The 24121-nt window shown below is 44.6% G+C and overlaps 1 protein-coding gene across 5 annotated transcripts in view; it reads left to right on the plus strand.

Annotated features, from left to right (window-relative positions):
- The window catches only part of STON2 (stonin 2), a 153873-nt gene that overhangs the window by 41008 nt on the left and 88744 nt on the right, over window positions 1–24121 (plus strand). For 2 of the 5 annotated variants that reach the window (XM_066342514.1, XM_066342515.1), the window contains exon 4: window positions 16572–16769. In XM_066342514.1, the coding sequence (XP_066198611.1) occupies window positions 16572–16769 (198 nt within the window). Of the gene's footprint in view, window positions 1–5964; window positions 6141–16571; window positions 16770–24121 lie in introns of those variants that run through there. The other 3 variants (XM_066342516.1, XM_066342518.1, XM_066342517.1) reach the window with 3 other exon arrangements.

The raw sequence follows: 24121 nt of genomic DNA on the forward strand, positions 1-24121 counted from the left end.
GTGGTTCGGGAACTTGCCCAAGGCTGTATGCCAGGACGTGTCAGGAGGAAGTTTCAACACCAGGCAGGCAGACCCAGGATCTTGAAATAGCTTAGGCATGTTTGGCGGTATGTTCGCCTGGGTCTACCTGCCTGGCTGTCTTTTCCTCTGCTCCCTCATTCCTGGGAGGCAGGAGGTAAGGGAGGGGGTGGGGCGGAGCGGGTGGTGTTTCTCCACTCAATTGCCCTAAAATGGCCATACCTTTAGGTCTTTGATTATGTTCCTAGCATTCAGATTCCTTCACTTCTTGTTCATACCTTACCATCAGCCTCAGAGATTGCTCAGAACTATATATGTGACAGATGAGTCAGTTTGCTTCAACTCTTCACCACTTATTTTTGCAAAACTAACTGGCGATAGCCATACTTGTTACCCCTGTTTGACTGAGGATCCTAGCTTATTAGGGATCATGGTTTTGACTCAGTGTCAAAACTTATCCTTTAAGGCAGCAGTTCCATGGGGTTTCCCAAGACTTTTTTTTTTACTGTATTTTTCTGAAGTTAGAGGCGGGGAGGCAGTTAGACTCCTGCATGCGCCCGACTGGGATCCACCTGGCACGCCCACTAGGGGGTATTGCTCTGCCCATCTGGGGCGTTGTTCCTCTGTAACTGGAGCCATTCTAGCACCTGAGGTCACGGAGCTATCCTCAGTGCCCTGGCCAACTTTGCTTCCATGGAGCCTTGGCTGCGGGAGGGGAAGAGAGAGACAGAGAGAAAGTAAAGGGGGAGGGGTGGAGAAGCAGATGGGCACTTCTTCTATGTACTGTGGCTGGGAATCAAACCTGGGACTTCCACATGCTGGGCTGATGCTCTACCACTGAGCTAGCCAGCCAGGGTTACCAAGACCCTTTTAAAGGGTCTGTGGGGTCAGAATGAATTTTATAATAATTCTATGGTATTTGCCTTTTTCACTGCCTTGACATTTATACTGATGGTGAGTAAAACTTTGGGCCCTGTGAAATACTTCTGCTCCAAACCAAAGTGGAATGGCTGACTTGAAGAAAAATGGGTATGTTGAAAGAAATTCAGGTTTAATTTTTTTAATTAAAAAAAAAATGTTAAAAATCAAAATTATTTTAAAATGTTTAGAATGAAAATAATGTTTACAAAATCCTTGAATGAAATATTAGTATTTCAGAAACAAGAACTGACCAACATTTGCGTGGCTGCCACTCACGTCTCGTCCTCCGCCAGGCCCTCGTCCCAATGAAACTCGTTCGTGGGTCTCCTTTCTCTTGTTTCTAATCTCCCCCAAACCTCTTACTCAGTTTTGCCCTAGATCAGTGGTGCCCACTTGAAGAAAACGAGGTGGCCAGCTTATATAAAATGAAGAGCTCTCTGCTTCTTTTTAGTGTCATCTGACAATGTAGAAATGAACTGCCCATCCGTTTCTCATTCATCCATTCTAAAAAGTGCCTCTCTTAGCTTATTAATTTCTATCAATCAGATCCCGGGGCTATTTTGGATTCTAGCTTCTATATCAAGTAAACTTTTTTTTTTTTTAAGATGGATAATTCATGAATGGAATAGACTTCCCAAGCAAGATATTTGATCTGTTGTATGGAAACACACAACAATTTGGACTCTGTGTGAAATGTGGAGTATGTGTCTCTATGCATACTAGGTAATGAAGTTCAGCCAGAAAAACGGGCTCCATGGGAGCTGAATTTTGGCTTCAGCCGTTTTCCCTGTCACATAAGTATCACCAGAATACAGTCTTTCCTGTCACGTAGCTGCAATTTCTCAGCTTCTTCCCCATTTTACTCTCGGCGTCCTGTTTGCCTCTCCTGAGTGCCCCACACTTCTGATCAGACATCTCTGGGTCAGGAGAAAGGGGAACTGTCTATCCGGGACCTGCCCCAGGCAACATCTCTGGGAATATCCTTTTATGAGAAGATTATGATTTTGGCTTAAGAGATAGGTGGGAGGACTAAAAAGGAGGATAAATGGGATCCGTTAGCACTGTTCCCGATCTGGAGTTCTGGAAACAGAAAGTGGAGACTTACTTAGCAAAGAGAAGTTAGGAAACAAAGGAAGGCGTGTGTGTGTGTGTGCTCACGCATGCGCATGGACACACACACACACACACACACACACACACACACACGCTAGCTAGGTGGAGAAATGTTTATCTGGGATGCCCCTCTTCCTTCCCCCAGTTCCCATACCTCCACTCTTCGCACTTTTTCCGGCAGATGAAAGGCAAAAAACAAAAGAATTTGTCTTCTTAGCTGAGCCACCTACGAATAAAGCCGGGGGAGCATTGGATTTCCGCCTGGAATGGGACTGTTCTGTTGGCCCTAATTAAAATGCTAGGAGGCTGTAGCCACGGTGGAGTTAGGGACAAAGAGACTGTCATTAGTGGTAAATCTCTTATTTTTGTGGCATTTAAATGCCTGAAGCTGAGCTGGGGCGCTTAGGGAAGCCAGGGCGTTGTAAGTACCCACCCTGGTGACCTGGTTACTTATTTATCGTTCAGTGAAGCATACCGCGGTTGACTGGATAACCTGGACCCACAGCTGCTGGGGAAAACAACTCCTGAAAGGCTTAAAACCATCAAGGGAACAACTTCCTTTTGGATTTCAACTAGGGCAGGATTTGAAGAGAATTAAGTGCCATCGTGGTGGGTCTGGGTAGAAGGAGATACAGATCTCCCTCAGAAAAATGTTAATAAAATCAATTGAGTGACAAAGCCTTGCTATGATCACATATATAGGAAAGACAACTGGCATGAACCCCTTGGACCGGAGGCCTCCAGGGTGACAGGGCATAGAAAAGCATGCCCCTCGCCCTGGACGGGCAGCTCAGTTGGTTAGAGTGTCATCCCTATACACCAAGGTTGCAGGTTCCATTTCCAGTCAGGGCTTGTACAAGAATCAACCAGTGAATGAGTGGAACAAGTCGATGTCTCTTTCTCTCTTCCCCCTTCTCTCTCTCTCTCTCTCTCTCTCTCTCTCTCTCTCTCTCTCCCCAAACAAACAAACAAATAAATAAAAATTTTAAAACAAAAAGTAAATAAAATCATGCCCCTTGAATGTTTTATAACAATTGTTTCCTTCATTTTCTGAAATTTGGTGGAGGACAGATGTGGGATTCATATCTCTTTGACTTAAGACCACTCTGGCTCAGGCTGTGTTGATAAATACTGTCTTTAGGAAGTTATTTATTAGAATTTTAAACGTCAAATATGACTAAATCAGCCAGAAGAATATTCACACTCTCAAGATGCCATTTGATCAATCTGGGTTACATGGTGAAAAATACCAATAAGTTTAACTGAAAACTCGTTTGCTGAATCTTGAACTAAATGCAGAGCTATTCTGCTAAACCCTGAGCAGAACACAAGTGTTAAGGGAAAAAAAAAAAAGCTTTGGGTGATTGGGTAAATCTGTTCAAATCAAAATTGAATCTTTATGTTGTTCTCCAAAAAATGTTTTTGAAAATGAACCTAAACTCAGGTGGTCCTTTAGCAACGTTGTTTGAGCTTTCCTAGTTGCAAAAAGTTTTCCTAACTTAGTATTTTGCTTTCTCTGGCTTTAAAATTCCACTGTGCACCAGGAAGAAGATAGCGGTTGTTCTTTATAAAGATTCTCAGAGCAAAGGGTGACTTTGTGTAGTTTGAGCGTTTTACAAGTGTGTGTGTGTACTTAGAATATGTTTGCCAATGCATGCAGACAAATTGGCTGAAAGAGCAAAGTTCATCCTCAACAGTAAAAAAAAAAGGCATTATTATCAGCATGAGGCTTCCTGTTCATTGGTCATGTTATACACTGACCTTCCTCTGCGGACATGACAATTTGGCAGCAAGACCAAGGCTGAATTGGACCCATTATGCAGATACTGCAGGATACGCATAATTAAAAATGTTAAAAAAAAAAGAAAAAAACCTTTTATTTCCAGAACATGTGTCCCACAGCCCAAGTGCACTTGTGTCCCCCTTGTGCTTCAAATGTCTTTCCTAAAAACTGGTGCTGAGGCCTTCCCATTGTGTCTGGGGAAGCTACTTATCTGGGACCAGAGAAAGAGCCCCTTGTTCGGGCCAGACCAGAGATGATGTCAGCCACTGCAGAGGGAGGCAGAGGTGACAGCTGAGAGATTTAATCCCAAAGAAGACTAGCCCAGTGGTTAATCTCTATTAATTTTTTCATTCTGGCTACCGGGGGTGAATAGCGGGTGGGGGTGGAATAAGGTCCCCAATATTTGGTGACTGTGTAGACAAGGCCACTGCACTTGGCATGCATATATATTACCCTTCTCAACAGAGGCTGTCTTCTTTTTCTTTTAATACCTTGAATTGTTTTCTCCACTTATACATGTAATTAATGACCTTTCTGGAATCCAGCTCAGACAGTGATATCCTCAGGAATGAATTTTTTTTTTTGGTTGTAAGTTTTATTATTGAATTTTAATTTTATTTAACTGTGATTAGAAAAATAGCCAGCACTAATGTGGAGCTTACAATGAGCCAAGAAGTCAAAATTTTTTTACCTATATTAAGTTATTTAATCCTTATAATATAGCACTGATGAGGTAGGTGCTGTCATTATCCCCATACTACAGATGGGAAAACTGAGACACAGAAAAGATCATTGTCTTTGTTAGGGCCAGAGCTAATAACCGGTAGAGCTGGTCTCAGGAATGCATTTCAACAGAGCTCTTCCTCCTCAGGGCCCCGTGCCTCTCCGCCCCTCCCCACTGGGCTCCTTGCTGCCCCAGTCTCCACCTCTCTGCTGTTCCCAGCAAGTTCTTTCTGCTCTTGCTGTTCCCTGGACCCTAGGGCTCTTCTACATGTTCACTCAGAACTCTGCTCACGCATTTCCTCCCCAGCTTTGTCCTGCTTTAAATGGCTATAGCCCGTGTCCCTACTGACGTTAGGTTATATATTGATTTTTTGTTTGTTCACTGTCTCTCTTCCCCAGTAGAGGGAAGGGACCTCATATACCTCATTCACTCTCTATCCCAGAATATGGTGCATGCGACTGAGTAGGTGCTCACTCAGCATTTGTTGGATTAATGAGTGAAAAGTCGAAAGGTGTACCATATGAAACCTACTGCAGAGCGACTAAGTGACTCCTGTTTATAAGGCCAGGGAGCTGTTAGGTTGAAGGACAGCTTCCTCAGTCAAGAGAATTTCTTTTTTTTTTTTAACAAAATAGGTTAGGAAACTAGCCTCTTTCTCATCACGGCCTTTTCTTATCCTCTGTTATCATCAGTTTTTGATTTCACATTGGTATACATGCAATGCATACATGTGCACACATCGCCACATTCACATACATAGATACATATACACACAAGCATAACACACACATAAAGTAACATAGTTACATATACACACACATATGCATATATACCATAGAGTGGGGCAAAAACAGGTTTATAGTTGTTCGTATGGAAAATAATGCAACAATGAATAAATAACTACAAGAATAAGCTACGTTTCATGAGTTCACAACTGTAAACCTACTCTTCCCCAGCCGGTATGTATACAGACACATGCGCACTTTTTCCCGGGGCTGCCTTAAAAGCACACACTTAACACCTGTCTGTTCTCTTTTGGTTGAATTTGAAGCTACCATCATGCCATGAAGGGAAAGGGGGTCTCTCAAAGATGGCTTTTCTAGTTATCTAAAAGGACCTTAACCTATTTCATTAGCACGCCAGTGCTCTCCTGTTCAGAGAATGTGCTGGCTCAGCCGGGCGGGCCTCGTGCGTGGCCTGTCTCACCCCCAGTGTGGGACACGAAACACAGCAAACTGCCCAAGCATGCATTAATTAACTGGCCCACTCATGCAACAAATATGTAGGTGCTGGGAAAGCAATTATGAGAAGTTTGGCCACAGTCCCTGCTCTCTTCAAGCTGAGGCTGCCTAACACAGTTGGGCAATCTGTTTCCCAGTGAAGGCTGTGGGGGTGCGGAGGGGTTCTCTCAGACCCGTCCTGGGCAGCTGTCCCCTCTGCCAGCTGGGAGGTCGCAGGGAGCCACGGGGAAAACCGGCACTCCGTATTCATGGATGGGTGTGTTTACGGCACTGGAAATCTCATACAGCTCTCGTGAGTGGACATCCAAGTATAAATAAAGGACACTGCATCAACATGTACGTAAGTATTAAAAATGTTAATCTACCCAGGATCCCAAAGGATAAAAAGAAAGAAAAGTATTGCTGTATTGTTTAAGAAGCTGATAGTCTGTACATTTATTACTCATTCAACCAATGGGGCTTTGAGCCCCCACTATGAGCCAGTCACTGTTCAAGTCACTGAAATACAACAGAATATTCCTGCCCTGTGGAGCATACGTTCTGCTGGGGGAGCCATACCGGAAGCACAACACAGAAGCATATACAATGTGTCAGATAATGTGGTAAGTGGGAAGGAGAGAAAAATGAGGTCAGAAAAGGGTGAGGGACAATGTGAAATTTTACACAAGGGCAGGGAGTATCTCTTTGTGCTGTAATGTAACTTCTGAGTAAAGACTTTAGGGAAGTCAATGAGCCACCTTGCAGAAATTGGGGAAGGAGCCTTCCAGGCAGAAGAACCCGCAAGTGAGGAAGGAAGGACAAGTGCCGCGTCTCTGGGGGACGGTCGTGTTCCTGGTGTGTGACTGGAGCGGAGGGAACTGGAGAGGCAGCAGACAGGCAGAGAGGTCCTGGGGACTCAGGCCCTGCAGGTCCTTAGAGGGCATGGGGAGGACTTGGACTTACTGTGGGTGAGACGGGAAACTACTGGAGGGTTTGGAGCAGAGGGTGTAAGATCTCGCCGAACGGGTAATCCTGTTACAACTGTGTGTCTGAGGACAAGTGGAGAGGCAGGAAGACCAGGTGAGGCATTTGCAATGAGCCAGGCGGGAGAGCGTGGTGTCTGGGACCAGGGTGGTAGCTTGGGGTGGTAGGAAGGGATAGGATTTCAGATATATTCTGAAGGTGGGACTAATAGATGTTGAGATGGACCAAATGGCAGAAGACTCAGGATGATTGGAAGGTTTTATTCTGAGCACTGGAAGCATGAAGAAGCTGGTGTGTGTGTGTGTTGGGGGGGGGGGGCAGGGGGTAACAGGAACTCTGTGTCAGACATGTAAAGTTAGAGATCCACATGGAGATTTCAAGTAGATTTATTATTTTTTGATTTATTTACTGATTTTCAAGAGAGATGAAGGGGGAGAGAGAGAGAGACAGACAGAAACATCTATCTGTTCCTGTATGCGCCCTGCCTGGGGACTGAACCCACAATCTTTTTGCATCGGGGTGGCACTCGAACCAAACAAGCCATCTGGCGAGGGCTTAAGTAGATTTGCACATAAGGATATGTCCAGAAATAAGAACAACTGCCACTTAACTCTTTTTGAGTACTTCTTTTAGGCTAAGCACCTTTCCAAGTTTTTTGTCATTATAAACCTTAAACCCATTATGAGGTGGGCACTGTTTTTAGTCCCATTTTATAGGTGAAAACGCAGAAGAACTGACAGACTAAGTAACCCCAGGCTATGGGGCTGGACCCAGGATCCTTGCACAAAACCTCATAGGAGAGGAAGAGAGGCAGATTGCTATCTTTCAGCACTTGTTCCTTGCTGGGGGGATTCTGTTGGGAAGCACTTGGGTGAGGATAACCCCTGCTATCTGGCCCAGCCAGCAAAGGTCTGGCCCCTAGGAGGGGAGTTCAGGCTCGAAACACTTCAGCTGATTGTGTGGCCTGAGGGCATTCACTTCGGAACCTAAGTAGAATGATTCATCCAAGGTTCTGAAGTCGATGAAGTATATTAGACCAAATGAGAACAGCTTGTCAGACACAGGGACTTTGCCTCCCCCAACTGCGTTATTCTTTGTTTCTCTTTCAAGTGAACTACTAAAATTTTGTCTAACAAATGTAAAGGTTTAATGTGAAAATATCAATAATTAAAATAGCTTTCTTCCTGAGTCATTGGAGTCTTTTGATATGCGGTTTTAATAAGCCTTCACTGTTTTAAGGAACATATTTTAAATGTATATTCAATTGTATATTTTAAATGTATATTGAATTTTTATTTTTTTAATAAAAGGAACATGTTAAATGTGTATTAAATTATAAAGAACAGTAGTACCACCCACACCATCCGGTTTAATCTGTAGAATATTGTCATCACCCAGAAGCCCTTAGGGTGCCCTACTGACCACTCCTCCCAGACGTCCCCTCCCTCCCTCCTGTATCACCACTGTCCTGGGTATTGTGATAATAACTGCATTAGTTAAGATTCTAAACAGCTATCCTACCTACACATGCAATGAGAATGATATAATTGAAATTCACCTGTTTCTGAGCTTTATATAAATGGAATAATACTGTATGTATTATTTCATGCCTTGTTCCTTTAACACAAGATTATGTGAGATTTTTCTGTTTTTACCTGCAGTGATAATTCCTTTAGTTTTTATTGCTGTGAATCTCATTATATTAATATACCATAATCATTTATCTGTTCTATTACTGATGGATATTTGAGTTGTTTCTCTTTTGGGGGGAATTAAGAATGTTCTTCTAGGAACATTCTTTTGGTTTTGTTTATTTTCTGGAAGATTCTAAACATAAATCCTGGTGAACATGTGTATGTGGTTCTCTTGCATAAAGAAGCTGGAGGGCGATTCCTGTGCTGTCAGGTGTGTTTATCTTCAGCTTTATCAGAGATCACCCGTGTACTCTCCTATCAGCCACATACTGTATAGAAAAGAGGCTGCGGTCTCACTCCTCACCTACACTTGGGATTGTCATTTCTATTTTTGTCCCGTGGAGGCAGGGAGAAGAGGAAATGGAGAGAGTTATGGTATCTTGTGTGGTTTTAATTTGCATTTCTTAGATTACTAATGAGTTGAGCATCTTTTTTTCTTTTCTTTTTTTTTCTTTCATAAAATAACTGTTCAGGTATATTTTTGTTGGGTGTCTCTCTCTTTATTCTTGCTGATCTCTAGGAGTTTCTTGTGGATTTGTGATGTGGCAGATATTATCTCGTACCCTGTGGATGGTCTTTGTACTCTCTTTCTGGTGCCTTTTGATGAAAAGTAGTTCTTCATTTTAATGATATGAAATTTATTTATTTATTTTTTATGCATAGTGCTTTCTGTGTCTTGGCAAAGTAAATCTTTCCCTATCCTGAAGTATTGAGCATATTGAGCTATACGTCTTCTAAAGTATATCTTATGTAGCCAGGTCTTGACATTCAGTTCACTTAGAATTGATTTTTCTGTAAGATGTAAAGTAGGAATCTAATTTTGTTTTTTTCATATAGTTATTTCCAAGTATTATTTCTATTTTATTTATTTTAAATATATATATTTATATTATTAAAAATTCTATTTCATTCATAGCTAAATAGTGTGATTCTCTGCTTATTAAAATGAGGAAAAAGACCATGCTTGGATTTTGATTGAGAATATAATAAATCTATAAACAAATTTGGGGAGAATTAACAACTTTACAACATTAAGTCTTTCAATCCTTAAATATAGTATATTTCTCCCATTTATTTAGGTCTCCTCTATTGTCTATTAATATACTTGACAATTATCTCCTGAGGTCTTGTATATCTTTTGTTTGATTTATTACTATGTGTGCTTCATATTTTTAGTTGCTATTATAAATACTATCTTGACAATTTCATTTTCTAAATATTTCTTGCTGTTTTTCAGAAATGCAACTCATTTATATAAATATTGATCTTTCTTTTGAGAGAAAGAGGAAGAGAGAGACAGGAACGGAGAGAGATGAGAAGCATTAACTCGTAGTTGCATCACTTTAGTTGTTCATTGATTGCTTCTCATACGTGCCTTGATGGGGGTAAAGGGGGTGGGGTGTACAAGCTGAGCCAGTGACCCCTTGCTCAAGCCAGTGACCTTGGGCTTCAAGCCAGCAATCTTGGGCTATAAACCAGCAACCTTTGGGCTCAAGCCAGCAACATTGGGATCATTTTTTGATGATCTCACACTCAAACCAGTGACCCTGCGTTCAAGCTGGAGAGCCTGCACTTAAGCCGGATGAGCCTGCACTAAAGCCAGTAAACTCGGGGTTTCAAACCTGGGACTTCAGCATCCCAGATTGATACTCTGTCTACTGCACTACTACTGGTCAGGCTATATTGATTTCTTTTTTAAAAAATCACAAGTACCTTGTTATAATTATTACTTTGGTAATTTATCGCTTAAGGACTTATGGTAATTTTATGTACGTAAAACTATTGTCTGCAAATAATGAACATTTTTGTTCCTTTTACTCGTTTTCAGTTCCCACCTTACTGTACAGGCTCTGCTCACAAATATGATGTTGGATAGAAGGGCAGTGGGCACCGTCATCGTGATGTGGATTTCCGAGGGACAGCTTTGCAGCCTTGCACGATGTTTACTGTAGGGCTTTAGGTATTCCGCCACTAGGTTTAGAGAGCTTCTCCTGTTTCTAGTTCACCAAAAATTGCTACCATGAATAGATACTAGAATTTATTCAGTGCTTTCCTATATTTATTATGATGATATTATAATCTTTATTCCTTTACTGTATTATTGTGGTGAATTACATTAACTGATTTTGTAATAATGTTAACCCATGCATTCTGAACAGGGTGTGTTACTCCCAAGGAGCTTAAAAATAGTTCTTGGGGGCAAAAAAATCTTTTTTTTTTCCTATGTGTACAGTATATAATGGACATAAAATATATCTGTGATATTAAAATTCAAAGGGAATTGATAAATTGAACCTCATCAAAATTGAAATTTTTACTTGGTTAAAGACCCTGTTGAGCCTGGCCTGTGGTAGCACAGTGGACAAAGCTTGAACCTGCAATGTTGAAGTTGCTGGTTTGAAGCTCTGGGCTTGCCTGGTTAAGGCACATATGACAAGCAATCAATGAATAACTAAAGTGAAGAAAACCTAAACAGACCAATTACAACAAATGAGATTGAAACAGTCATCAAAAAACTCCCAAAAAAGAAAAGTCCTGGCCTGATGGCTTCACAAGTGAATTCTACCAAATATTCAAAGAAGAACTAACTCCTATCCTTCTCAAACTATTTCAAAAATGAATAACTAAAGTGAAACAACTTTGAATTGATACTTCTCATTTCTCCCTCCTCTTCTGTCTCTGTAAAATCAACAAATAATATCTTTAAAAAAAAAAAAAAGAAAGAAATCCCTGTCAAGAGGATAAAGAAGCAAGCTACAGACTGGGAGAAAATACTTGCAAGCAACAGAGTCAACCAAGCATAAATATCTAACACGATATAAAGAAACTCAAAATCCAACAGTAAGAAATACAAACTATGTAAACACAATAAATTAAAATAAAAAAATACAAACATGTTCATAAAAACATGTACACAAATGTTCATAGCATCTTTTTGTTTTAAAGATTTTATTGATTTTAGAGAGAGAGGAGAGAGAGAGAGAAGGTGGAAGGCAGGAGAGGGAGACATCAACTCGTGGTAGTTGCTTCTTGTGTGAGCCTTGATGGGGAAGCCCGGCGTTGCAAACCAGCAACCTCAGCATTCCAGGCTGATGCTTTATCCACTGAGCCACCATAGGTCAGACTATTATCTTTATTCTTATATAGTTTTTGTTGTTATAATGTTTTGATGTCTACTTGTGGAGTTGTTTTGATTACCCTGTCTGTGATACCTTGGGATTTCTTTTCTTTCTTTTCTTTTTTTTTTTTTTTTGTAAGGGAAACAAGTATAGATAGAAAGACAGACTCCCCACATGCGTGGACCAGGATTCATGCAGCAACCCCATCTGGGGCCAATGCTCTAATCACTCAAGCTACTTTTAATGCCTGAGGCTGACGTGCTCTAATCAACTGAGCTATCCTCAGCGCCTGGTGCCAACACTCAAACCAATTGAGCCACCGGCTACTGGAAGGGAAGAGGGAGAGAAGGGCAAGAGGGAGGGGGAGAGAAACAGATGATCACTTCTCTTGTGTGCCCTGACTGGAAATTGAACCTGGGACATCCATATGCTGGGCCGACACTTTACCACTGAGCCAACTGGTCAGGGCCACCTTGGGATTTCTGATCTGACAAATAAAATCATTTATAAATTCTGGGAAATTCTCAGCAAGCATTTTTTAAAATATTGCTCTCCCCTCTCCTCTTTCTTTTTTTTTTTAGGAACTCTGATTAGATATCTATGAGATCTTCTCACTTTATCCTCCCTGTATTTTCATTTCTCTTTTATATTTTCATCGTCTCTCTACACTGTCCAGTCAATTTTGTATTTGTAGTAGTATTTTTTTCTCTAGAAGTTCATTTAGCTCTTTTTCAATTCTATATGCTCCTTTCTCATGTTTTCAATATATTTTCTTTTTCTTATTTCCTTAAACATATTACACACACGTATTTTCTGCTTAATAAAGCTCGTGTCTGAATTCTTTGTAGGTTCGATTTTGTCTGCTTCCCCTCCCGCCACACCCACTCCCCCCACCACATCCACCTTACCGATTCTCCAGCTTTTGTTCGTGGTATAACTTGACTTCTTAGGTACATCATGATTTATTTATGAGTTTTGTGGGTTTTTTCAACATATGCACGTCGACTTAGGAACATTCTGTCTGGGAAGGCTGTCTTGAAGGAATCTTTCTCTAGAAAATATTAGTATTTGCTTTTCCCAGGCACCTGAGCCACTACCAACCTGGAAGTCCTTCAATTAAGTTCTTAGACTAGAGATTTTTCAGACTGCTCAAGTAGTTTTAGGTACAAACCCCATGTGGGAGAGCTTGTGGTTATAAATTCTCAGGAGATTTTTTTCCCTCTCCACCCTGTACCTGGGCTTAAAGCAGACAATTTATTTTTTTCTATCCCTAGCTTAAGGGTGAGGATTGTCCCAGATTTGCCTTTTGACTGAGCCCTTTGGGAATTCTGTGCATCAGATCTTTTCTTTTTTTCTTCTTTTCCAAATGAGAGCAGGGAAGATAGACAGATTTCCACATGCGCCCCGACCGGATCTACCCAGCAATCCCCGTCTGGGCCAATGCTCTGCCCATCTTGGGCCATGCTTGCAACCAAGCTATTTTTAGTGCCTGAGGCGGAGGCTGCACAGAGCCATCCTCAGCACCAGGGGCCAATGCACTTGAACCAGTTGAGCCATGGCTGCGGGAGGAGAAGAGAGAGAGAGAGAAAGAAAGATAAGGGGGAGGGCTGGAGAAGCAGATGGTCGCTTCTCCTGTGTGCCCTGACCAGAAATCGAACCTGAGACATCCACATGCTGGGCTGATGCTCTACCACTTAGCCAGGGCTGGCATTGGATCTTCTGTCACATTTCCCATCTTGGGTTGACCTTTGTTTTTTTTCTCCTTTACCTTCTTTACCAGGTTTTAAAATTCCAACCCCCAAATCTCCCTAGTTTGTTCAAAATCCTCCAGCTGTGAACATTGGCTCTGTACTCTACTTACCATTTCTGGGTTCCAGCTTTCATCTGGCCTCTGACAATCCTTTACTGTCTGCCTCACCCTCTAATGTACTGTTTTAAATAATGTTACTACATTTTTCTTGTTGACATAAGAACGTCTAATCCTGTAGAGAATTTTTTATTAAAAATTATTTGAGCCAAACAGAGGAAATGGCTGGAAGCAAAAAAAAAAATCTCAACACACTGAGAAAAATGCTTCTGAGAAATGACAGTTTGCAGCTTCTTTTATGCGTTTGGAATTGAGGAGGGAGCAGAAGGAAGCTTACAGGAAGGTGGGAGAAAGCAAGGTGGAGGTCAGATTACAGGATAGTTGACAGATTATGTGCTGTCTTGAGAGCCCTCACGCTTCTGAAGAGGGGTCTGAGAAGAAGCGTTTCAAAGGCGTGTGACCCTAACTCGGGCTGCAGGCACTGAGCAGATCCAAGTCCTTCGTTTGGACCTTGGTCTGCTTCCTCTGCAACCTCGCCTGACCAACCTAACCTGGCTGAGACCGAGAAGTCTGATACATGGAAATTGAAGAAGATGAAAATGCCAAAGAAAAATCCACTGCCGCCCTGGCCGGTTGGCTCAGCGGTAGAGCGTCGGCCTGGCGTGGGGAGGACCCAGTTTCGATTCCCGGCCAGGGCACACAGGAGAAGCGCCCATTTGCTTCTCCACCCCTCCGCCGTGCCTTCCTCTCTGTCTCTCTCTTCCCCTCCCGCAGCCGAGGCTCCATTGGAGCAAAGATGGCCCGGGCGCTGGGGATGGCTCCTTGGCCTCTGCCCCAGGCGCTAGAGTGGCTCTGGTCGCAACATGGCGACGTCCCGGAGGGGCAGAGCATCGCCCCCTGGTGGGCAGAGCGTCGCCCCTGGTGGGCGTGCCGGGTGGATCCCGGTCGGGCGCATGCGGGAGTCTGTCTGACTGTCTCTCCCCGTTTCCAGCTTCAGAAAAACGCAAAAAAAAAAAAAAAAAAAAATCCACTGCCTTCAAAAGAAATGACTGGATAGAAGCAGCAAGCAGGCGAATTGCAATGAGGCCCAAATAGGTACTGTGCGTGCCACAAGCATTGCGTTTACTTCCGTTAGCTGTTTAACTTTGTCCATGCAAAGAGGTTGGATCAGCGTAAATGACTGTGCTGCCCCTTTGCACATCAGAACTACAAGGAAGGCCACGCCTGCCTCTCTCTCCCATCGGCCTGTCTCGCTGGCAGGGAAGAGAAAGAACTTGCAGGTTGGTGAAGGAAGAAGCCAGATGGGACAAGAGAGTGAAAGCCAAGCTGGTCCAAGGTGGCCTGCAGGCTTAAAATGCAGTTTAATTAGAATGCCATTTTTTGTTGTTGTTCAAATTATTTTAATTATTGAAATGCAGATTTAAAAATATATATATGCAAATGAAGAGTTTTCAAACCTGGAAAAAAAATGTGTTAACATAGATGCATAGAAATAATGGACAGGGCTTGCTTAAGGCAAAGATAAGCCTTTTACTAAAGAAGTTATATTCTTGGGGCATGACTACCCACGATGACCTGCCCTGTTAGGAATTTATGATCGTGTGACCCTGTGAGGTCACTTTCCATAGAACCACTTTTTTTCCATCCACAGTGCTGTTGAACCATGACAGAGAAAAGACCTGTATGTCTTATAAATGCCTAAGAGAATGTGGAATGAAAATTCTCTTTTTATAGTTAAACTAGGCCACAAATATTGCTATTTATTTTTTCTTCCCTATTCAACCTCAGTCTTCTCTTCTTATTTTTTTTAATTTATTTTTTTTGTATTGATTTCAGTGAGAGAGGGAGAGGGAGAGGGAGAGAGAGAGACAGGAACATCATGCTGTTCCTGTATGTGCCCTGATCGGGGATTGAACCAGCAACCTCTGCGCTTCAGGACAATACTCGGACCAGCTGAGCTATCCGGCCAGGGCTCTCCTTCTATTCCCTAACCCTCTCTGTAACTTTGATTCTCTAGCCAGGAGAACTGGCTGAATCTTCTTGGGTCAGCTATTTCACCTGAGTCTGTTTCCTACTCTGTAAAATAAAACCATTGCTTGGCCCTGACCAGATAGGTCGGTTGATTAGAGCAGCCTCCTGAAGCTCAGAGGTTTCCAGTTCAGTTCCTAGTCAGCACACGTACAGGAACAGCATGGTGTTTCTCTCTCTCTCTCTCTCTCTTTCTTCTTTCCTCTCTCTAAAAATTCTTTTCCTCTCTCTAATAAAAGAAAATAATTTTTTAAGAAGGACCACTGCCTATCGGGTTGATGTGTGGGATGAGGTAACACTTGTAAACGTGTCTAACCTTTCGTGGATACTCAATACATCCTAGTTTCTTTCTTTTTTGATTCTTCTTCCCCATTCATACTTTTTTCAGCACTTGGTAAATCCGCAGCAAGATTCTTATGCAACACCATGGAGAAATCTTGTGGAAGGCAATAAACTGGATAAATTAGGAACATTAGAAATCTTGATTTTTTTAAAAAAAAGAAACTTTCTAAAGCGCTTTTCAAAGGCTGACGTTGGTGCTTGAGGCTAAGCAGATGAAGCCACGCCCTGTGCTTTTTCTCCTTAAAGATATTTTCCACTGTATCGCAGATCAGCAGCCCCAGTATATGTGATCGCCAGTTACAGTCAAACTCGGAGCACGCGGAGGTATATCACATCCACATGCGAGTACATACATGTCACCTGTCTGCTCTTACCCCTTAGCCCAATCTAGATCTCATTTTGCAGTAGGAATTGGTGTGTTTACTTGAGCTTGTTGGCCTGCCATTAAAAATGGGGGAAACACGTGGGTGAGGGTGCAGCTGTAAGACTCGTGCAGTTTGCGTCCGAGGGAAGCTAAAATCTAAGTTTAGAAATAAAAGTAGACCCTCGTATTCTTTAGTACGACTTTATTTTATTTTTTATTTGAGGCTCATGAGACTTCAGCTGTGTACTGACTTTGACACTGACTGGCCGTGGGGTCTCAGTCAGCTGTTTTCCCCCATCCTGGATCACGAGGGGTACTTCTTACAGACCTCCTTGCCTTGTGAAGCTGTTGAGGTGTCACAGGCTCTGAGCAACATCAAAGGAAGATGAGCTCTCAGGGTAAACAGAGTACAGGTATTTATAGTGTATACTTTCGGCTTGTGGTCTGTCCCCAGGCCTCCCGTTGACCATGCCCTGCTGGACGTGCCCTTCCTTCAGCTCGCTGGGGAGATGCCCGCTGACCTCCGAGAGCAGCTGGACCACGCATTCTGAAGACACCAGCGGCCCTAGCTGCGGCCCCTCGTACACGGACCTGCAGCTCATCAGTGCGGAGGAGCAGATGAGTGGCAGGGCTTCCGGGGCCGACTCGACTGGTAAGCTTGGAGCACCACGCTAGAGGCTTTGCAGATCACTTCTGGTGACCTGTTGCCACTCTTCAGATCTCTCCAGCCAGCTTTGTTTGCAGGAGTTCATGCGTAGTAATCCAGTCAGAGAGCTAGACTCCTGAGTTGTTCAGAACTGTGTTGGGAAAACACACACACACACACACACACACACAGATTGGCTGATTGGTTGGAAGATGCTCCATATGGGGAAACCATTTGACAGTGGATCTTAATGTGTTATTTTCTGACTGTTCCTTACAAGTTCCGTTTCCCACCAGTTTCGTTTCTCTTTGAATAACAACTCGATGCAATATGCATAAGGCTTAATCTTTCATCCTGCCACCCCACACATCTTTCCTCTTCAGCGACAGGGAGGTAGATTTAAGCAGAGAAGAAGAAGTAAACATCACACGAAGCAGAATGAGAATCAGGACCCAGACACTGCGGCTACGCTACCAATCATTTTGCCGTCATGTTTCCCCTGCTGTGCCTGAGCTGAGTTATACATCAGTGTGCACCATCCCGTGGTCTCAGTTATTAAATTTCCAGTAGGTGTCGGTCGGAAGGCTGGCTCTGTGGGAGGAACGCAGGCCTGTCAACAAGCTCCGCACTGTGTTCGTTGGGGTTAGGATGGCTGTGGAAGGATGCTGTGTGTTCTCAGTGTTTTAGTTATTTGGCCCAAGAAATTGTTTTTCCTCCGCAAGTGATGGAGTTACTGATAGTTTTTCTGTGGATGACATTACCAGTGTGTCCAATAATGGATGTGTTTCTTTTTCTTTCTCTAATGTTGTTTAGGAATTTGTCTCTGGGTCATTTTTCAAACTTGGGTAACATTCGCCCTCATGCTGTGTGCTATTGATGGTGGTGGTGGGGTTCTCCAAGAACAAAGAGAGATCCTTCTTGCAGACTAAAGAATTCAAACAGGATTTACTTTGGTATTTGATAATATTACAAGGAATTCTAGTTTATCACAGTTTCTCTCTCTCTTTTCATAAGCTACAGTTCTTTCTAAGCATTTTGTTTTCACAGACACTCTTTCAATTCTGGTTGATTCCCATGGCTGATGAGCTTGGTCAGTGGCCGAAATGTGCCCCCATGCCCCCTTCTCTACCCTGGGGAGTGTGTCACGGGTGGGAGGGCGCTGTCGGGAGCCGAGGCTGAGCCTGTCTCCGCCTTCGCCTCTCCTGCTCTCGGCCTCCTCTGCAAGCCTTTCCTGGGCAGGAGGCAGGTGATGTATTGGTTAAGGCACACAGGCTTCGGAGTGATCATCAGGGATGCATTTTCTTCCCTCGCCTGCCCCAGGGATCTTATTACTTTAGAGAGGGTGGAACATGGGCTCCGTGCTGCAGGAAAAGCCCGGATGTCTAGTCAGGCTCTTTTGTTCAGTGGCCTCTCGACTTAGGTGAAAATTGCTTTAATTCCGGGAGATGAAAATCAGAGCCCCAGCCTGAACTGGACATCGTTGTGTCTCCAGTTATTTTCGGCCTCTTTTCTAACAGTTCCAGTTCCCACTGAGAAAGCCTCCTCTCTAGCATTTCAGTCGGGATCCTGGCAGAAAGCAGGTGGAAGCCCCCGAGGGGGTTATGTGAAGGGAAGTGTCACAAGAGGACTGCTTGCAGAGGCGGCAAGAGCTAGACTCCTGGAGGAGGAGGGGCTGGCTCCCAGGTGCTGTGGCTGCAGACGGGGCAGAGCCACTGCCAGAGACTGGGTGCAGCGGGGACAGAGTGGGGAGCAAACCCCAGGTCTATGCCGGTGCTTCCCATCGGCAGATCCCAGCTGGAAGCCAGGGCCCCAGAGACCTGGTGACGCAGCCCACAGAGGTCAGCCACCAGGCCACAGAGCAGGTGAAGAAGGGTGGAGAATGGATGTGGGGTCACAGGTGGTGGTGACCAAATAGAGAGTCACCACCACACTCATCCCCACCAGGACTAGAGAATGATGAGTGATGCTCTCAGCTCTCAGCTCTCTCGTGTGGCTATAAGGAGGCTAGAGTGTGGCCTCTGGGCAGCCACCCTCTTTAGCAGAAGTGGCATAATCACAGCCAAGCCGACTGAGTGTGTGCTGTGTGCCAGGCGTGTTTTATCTCTGGCCTTCACAACAAGGCTGCAAGGCAGGTATCACTCTCCCGTTTCCTGGTCTGATTCTGTGGGAGGTTAAGAAACTTGTCTAAGTGAACACTACTAAAAAATGGACGGATCTAGATTCCGATCAAAGCTTCAAAGCCTTTTCCAGTGGTTCTCAAACCCAGCGGTGCCTCCAGCGTTATCATGGCTCTCAGTTTGCTGTTACCTTCCGGACGTTCTGTACAGATGGGTTATAGAGGCTGTATATAAACAGATATGTATGTATTGTTGTTATTGCCTTGCGGGTTATTTTTAACCTAAGTAGGATCAAAGGGATTTTAAATAGATGGGTAGCAGGAAAGCTTGAGGAATAAGCTGATGTTTCCTTATCAGATATGAGTGTTTACAGAGTGGGCCCACAGTAATGTGTTACATAAACACATTTCTGGGCACTGCATTGTGAAAAGAAAATCCCCAGTTCTTCAGGAAGGCAAAGGTCCGGGCTGGCCCAGGTGCCAGGGAGTGCCTCCGTCCGCTTACGGTGGAGCAGTCATCCCTAGGTCTTACCTCCACCTCCTCCTCCAGGCCCCGAGGTGGCAGGTGGCGCACTCCAGGGCCCTGGGAACGTGAGGAGCCCCTCCCCAGGCTGTGCGGACAGTCTGGGTGCGGCCGCAGCTGCGGGAACCCCAGGCGGCTCTTCCTGGACATCCTGACCTGCGCATCAGGGTGGAGTTCTGGCTCTGGAAAGCCTTTAACCCATCCTGGATCCCAGAATAGAAGGCCGGTAAGGAAAAACAAGGCTCAGGAGAAGGACCCGGTGCTTCTAAACCTCTGGCATTTATTCATCTGTTCCAGCAGTGGGGAATTTTAGAAATGCTTCCAGTGGAGCTATCGAGAGCTTCAAAGAAATGCAGCACCAGGCCTGTGGTGGCGGCCAGGCTCCGGGAGAGCCCTCCTTCGGGGCTGGGTGGCTCAGTCAGGGTGCACTGTCCCGCTCTGAGGCTACAGAGCGGAGTCTCATCTGTGTCTGTCTCCTCCGGGCACATCATCTCCCCAGAGCCTTCCTTCCTCATCTGTGAGATGGGGCTGCACGTCCACGTCCGCGTAAGGTGCTTTATACAGTGCAAAGCGCTAGAAGGACTAAAAGAAAACTGTTGATGGAATAACTCTGGGTCTCGTTTCCCTTTGATATGGGAAAGGAGGCTGGTTACTGCCTACTCCTTTCTTGCCCCAGAGAGGACCGTCAGCCACACCCGCGGTGGGATGGGGCCCCGGCAGGGCTCTGCAGCTCGCAGCAACGAGCCCCAGTAGCTGCAGAGGCTGGGGTCTGCGGGCTTCAGCGTGACTGGCTTTGGAGCTGACAGCTTGGGGTTCTTGCGGGTAAATCCCTTGGGGTGACTGTTGTCATTTATCTGCCCCATCCCCATGCCTTGCAGAGGGAGGGAGGGAGGGGGTGGGAGTTGCTCCCTCAGCCCAGCTGCCCTGGGCTTTCCCTGGCAGCGAGGTGTGTGAGGAAGCCCTGGGACAGGTGCTCTGTGATCCATCTCCTGCGTGGCAGGGGCTCTGCAGGCCCCGCCTGGCCTGTTGACCTTGGCCCATTGCTCTGGGCTGTGACTCTGCACGGGGTGGGGGTGGGGGGGGGGCGCAGCTAGACACAGCCTCCTCCCTGTCATCCAAGGCGGCGTTCTGTGGGGGGGTGCGCAGCTAGACACAGCCTCCTCCCTGGCATCCAAGGCGGCGTTCTGTGGGGAGCTGGCAGCCTCACAGGGCCATCCTGATTCCCAGCGTAATTGTGGAGGAAAAGACTCTGTGATCAGCCTGCACTTTCTTCTCATTTTCTCACCAAGGGGATAATTAGGAGGAAGGCAGACAAATCCCCTGGCCTTGGCTCAGTCACGACGCGGGGCAGAGCTGGGAGCATGCTGATGTTTGCTCTGGGGTTCAGCTCTCCAGAGCAAACAGCGGGAGGCCTGGGTGGGCAGGATTCCCATCCACACCCACTTCCTTTCTCACCTCTATCTCCCCAGGGCCCCTTCCCCGATGGTGATGGGCACAGCCTGTCATCGTCACATCAGAGTAGTTCTGTAATGCCACCAGTCTAATACGGGTGGATAAGCAGTAAAAGGGCCAAAGGAATAAAAAGAAGCCTTCTGCCTTTCCAGTCCGTTGCCACCAGGAAAGAGAAGGCACAGGAATGTCTGTAGTACCACAAGCTGCTGTTAAGTGATAGGCTCCCATTCTGATATTTTTTTAAAATAGATTTTGACACAGAGAGAGAGAGAGAAGGAGAGAAGAGAGAGAGACCTGTTTTGTTATTCCACTTATTCATTCTGTCATTAGTTGATTCTTGTATGTGCCCTGACTGGGGATCAAACCCACGATTTCGGCGTGTCAGGACAACACTTTAACCAACTGAGCTACCTGGCAGGGCCCAGGTATCTTTTTCAGCACAAGAGAAGTGTAGGTATAAGTGTAGTATTAGACTACTCAGGCGTATTTGAAATCATGAGGAATGACAAGACCCAGTGAAGCACATAGCAGATGTTTGCTAATTGTCTGTTGAAAGAGTGAGATGACAGGTGGTAAGTCATCTGCATCCCAGACATCTGTGTCTCATTTGGGTTTAAGTCCAGCATTTCTCTCAAATGTGTCCCTTGGAGCAGCCCAAGAATAACCGAGATGCTGGGGCCCAACGCATTCTGTCCCCTTTGTTGGAGATTCATAGCATCTATTAGCTTATTAAAGACTTTGAAAAGTCCTGAAATTATATGTCTGTATGTATGAATAATGTATATGTATAATTTATACTTATGTGCTCATTATTTATATGTATACTATGTATATATGTATACTATTTGTATGTATGTATATATGAAAAAAATATATATGTATACATATGTAAATATAGTCTTTCATTAACCCATACTGCCTACCTGGTCATCTGGTATAGAAACCCAAACACATATCAATTGGCAAATTTGACTTGAAAGTGCATGTCTTTGCTAAAGTGCTGGGAAACCAGAAAAAATGATTCTGACAAACTTTCCTGGATTTGCAAAGCTAGCCTTACTTTGTATCAGGCTCTTTTATACCTCTCTTTGTTATTTAATTCTATAGTCGGCAGACCTAAGACTTCGTGTTGCCAAACTTTCTTTACATTTCAACCCTCAGGGTCTTTAAAACAAATACAGACCAGATGTTCTTGATTCATTTGCATGTAAGCGATGCAGTGGAGTTCAGCCAGAGCAGTAGGATGTCCCTGGGGATTTTGGACTCATTCTTTTTCCTCAGAAATAAGTGTTTATCCCGGGTAGAAAGCTGTGGTTTCAAGGTCCCAATGTTTGTGATAAGGACTTTTCAGATACTCAGAAAGTTTCTCCTGTCGTTGTTGGTTAAGGGCGACAATGTGAGAGCGTCACCCAGGCTGGGTGCCTCTTCACAAGGTGTCACACCTGTGCCCGTGGCCTCGTGCTCACCCTGCTGCCGCTACAGGAGCATTAGACCGGATGCCGGGGCCAAAGCACGAGTGAACGGTAATTATTGCGTGCGTGATGGTGCTGCAGGGGATCCTTGTTGTTCTTAAGGCACATTGTATCTTATGACGATGTTTTTACCTTTGAATATATTTTGCTTGGGAGACAGAGAGAAGTTAGCTTATTTTAAAGATTCTTTCTCCCAGCTACAGCCCTGAGCAGGTTCTCTTACGAGCTGTATGCCAGGTCTTGGTCCCTGCACCACATGGTGGGCCTTTAGGAGGAGTGTTCTTTGGTGGACGTCATCTCCCCATCACTCTCATGTCCTCCAGGGCACCAGTCACGTCTTCATGCTTGGATTGCCCGCACTGTCTGGTCCCCGGCATCATCTCTGGACCCGAGGAGCTGTCCAGCGATGTTTTCAGTTCTGTTTCCTCTTTTGACCACATTACAGCAGCATTAGGCTCCTGCCTCCCATCTCAGAATAAAGAGGAAAGCTTACCTCCACATACCTTGGTCCCAAGTGCTCGTGTCTCGAGAGAAAACAGAAAAATAGAAATGAGTTCCTTTGATCATCATTTTGAATTATTCTGCTGGATATTTTAAATGTAGGTCATAAAATCCACCTGTTTAGGGTGGGGTTTCCCACTTGAGTTTCCCAGGCGAGTTATCTATTGTAGCATCACCACTTTAAATGCGATTAGGAGTCGTTCACTGAAGCTCTTACGCAAGCCGTTCAATACCCAGCCAATTCGGATTTCAGAACGAATCCTGAGCTGTGCCTTTCTTAGCTGAGATGTTCACTTCGACTCAATGACCTGTCGGTTGGCACGAGGTGCCCGGCTCTAGTGGCTGGAGCAGAGTCCCTCCCGGGTATTTATTGTCATCGGCCCCAAAGCCTCTGGAAACAGATGTCTTATTCGGTTTAGGATTATAGTGATCGGTGTGGATTCTTTACCTGTCAGAGACCTTTCATGTTAGAAGAAATTTAACATGGAATTAAATTTGGCCGGTGAGAATGCCAAAGCCTTGAGAGATTTAGCCCGGAGCCAGGCCTTGCCATTCCCTGTCCCTCACCCAATCTGTGAACCATTTAAAAAGCTGAGAGACTGGCTGAGCTCACCTGGTTATATTTCATTTCATTTCATTCCTCTTTGAATGTTTTCATCTTCTCCTGCCTTCTTCTGCCACCCCCCCCCCCCAATTAAACAATAGAGCCTCTTTCTTCAAGATTCAGTTCACTTAGGAAAAAGTTAAAGGCAGTGGAACCAATGAAGACAGCAACCCTCAGGTCCAACAAACTTTTTTTTTTTCTTAATAGTAAGTGTGACACATGAATGAGATGTCATAGCAAGTTTCCAGACTCAAGCCAATATGTTTTACTTATTTAAAAAAAATTTTTTTTAAAGATTTTATTTATTGATTTTAGAGAGAGAAGTGTGGGGAGGAGCGGGAAGCATCAACTTGTAGTAGTTGCTTCTTACGTGTGTGCCTTGACCGGGCAAGCCCAGGGTTTTGAACCAGCGACAGGTCAACACTTCATCCTCTGCGCCACTGTAGGTCGGGCACCAGTGCGTTTTGGATCACACACTTGTTTCTCTGTGGGGCAAGGTCTGGTTCTCTGTAATGCCTTTTGAGGGCTCTTCTGAGCGAGCTGCAGTCCCGCTTCCCAGGGTCCACTCTCACCCACCTGACTCTATCTCGGGCATCTCTTCCTTCCGTTCTCAGACACTTAGAGCTTAAAAAAAGCTCTTTGTTAATATTATATTAATACAGACTTTCTTCAAAAATGTGAGTTAATTTT

Source organism: Saccopteryx leptura, chromosome 6 (genome assembly GCF_036850995.1).
Source record: "Saccopteryx leptura isolate mSacLep1 chromosome 6, mSacLep1_pri_phased_curated, whole genome shotgun sequence".
NCBI lineage: Eukaryota > Metazoa > Chordata > Mammalia > Chiroptera > Emballonuridae > Saccopteryx > Saccopteryx leptura.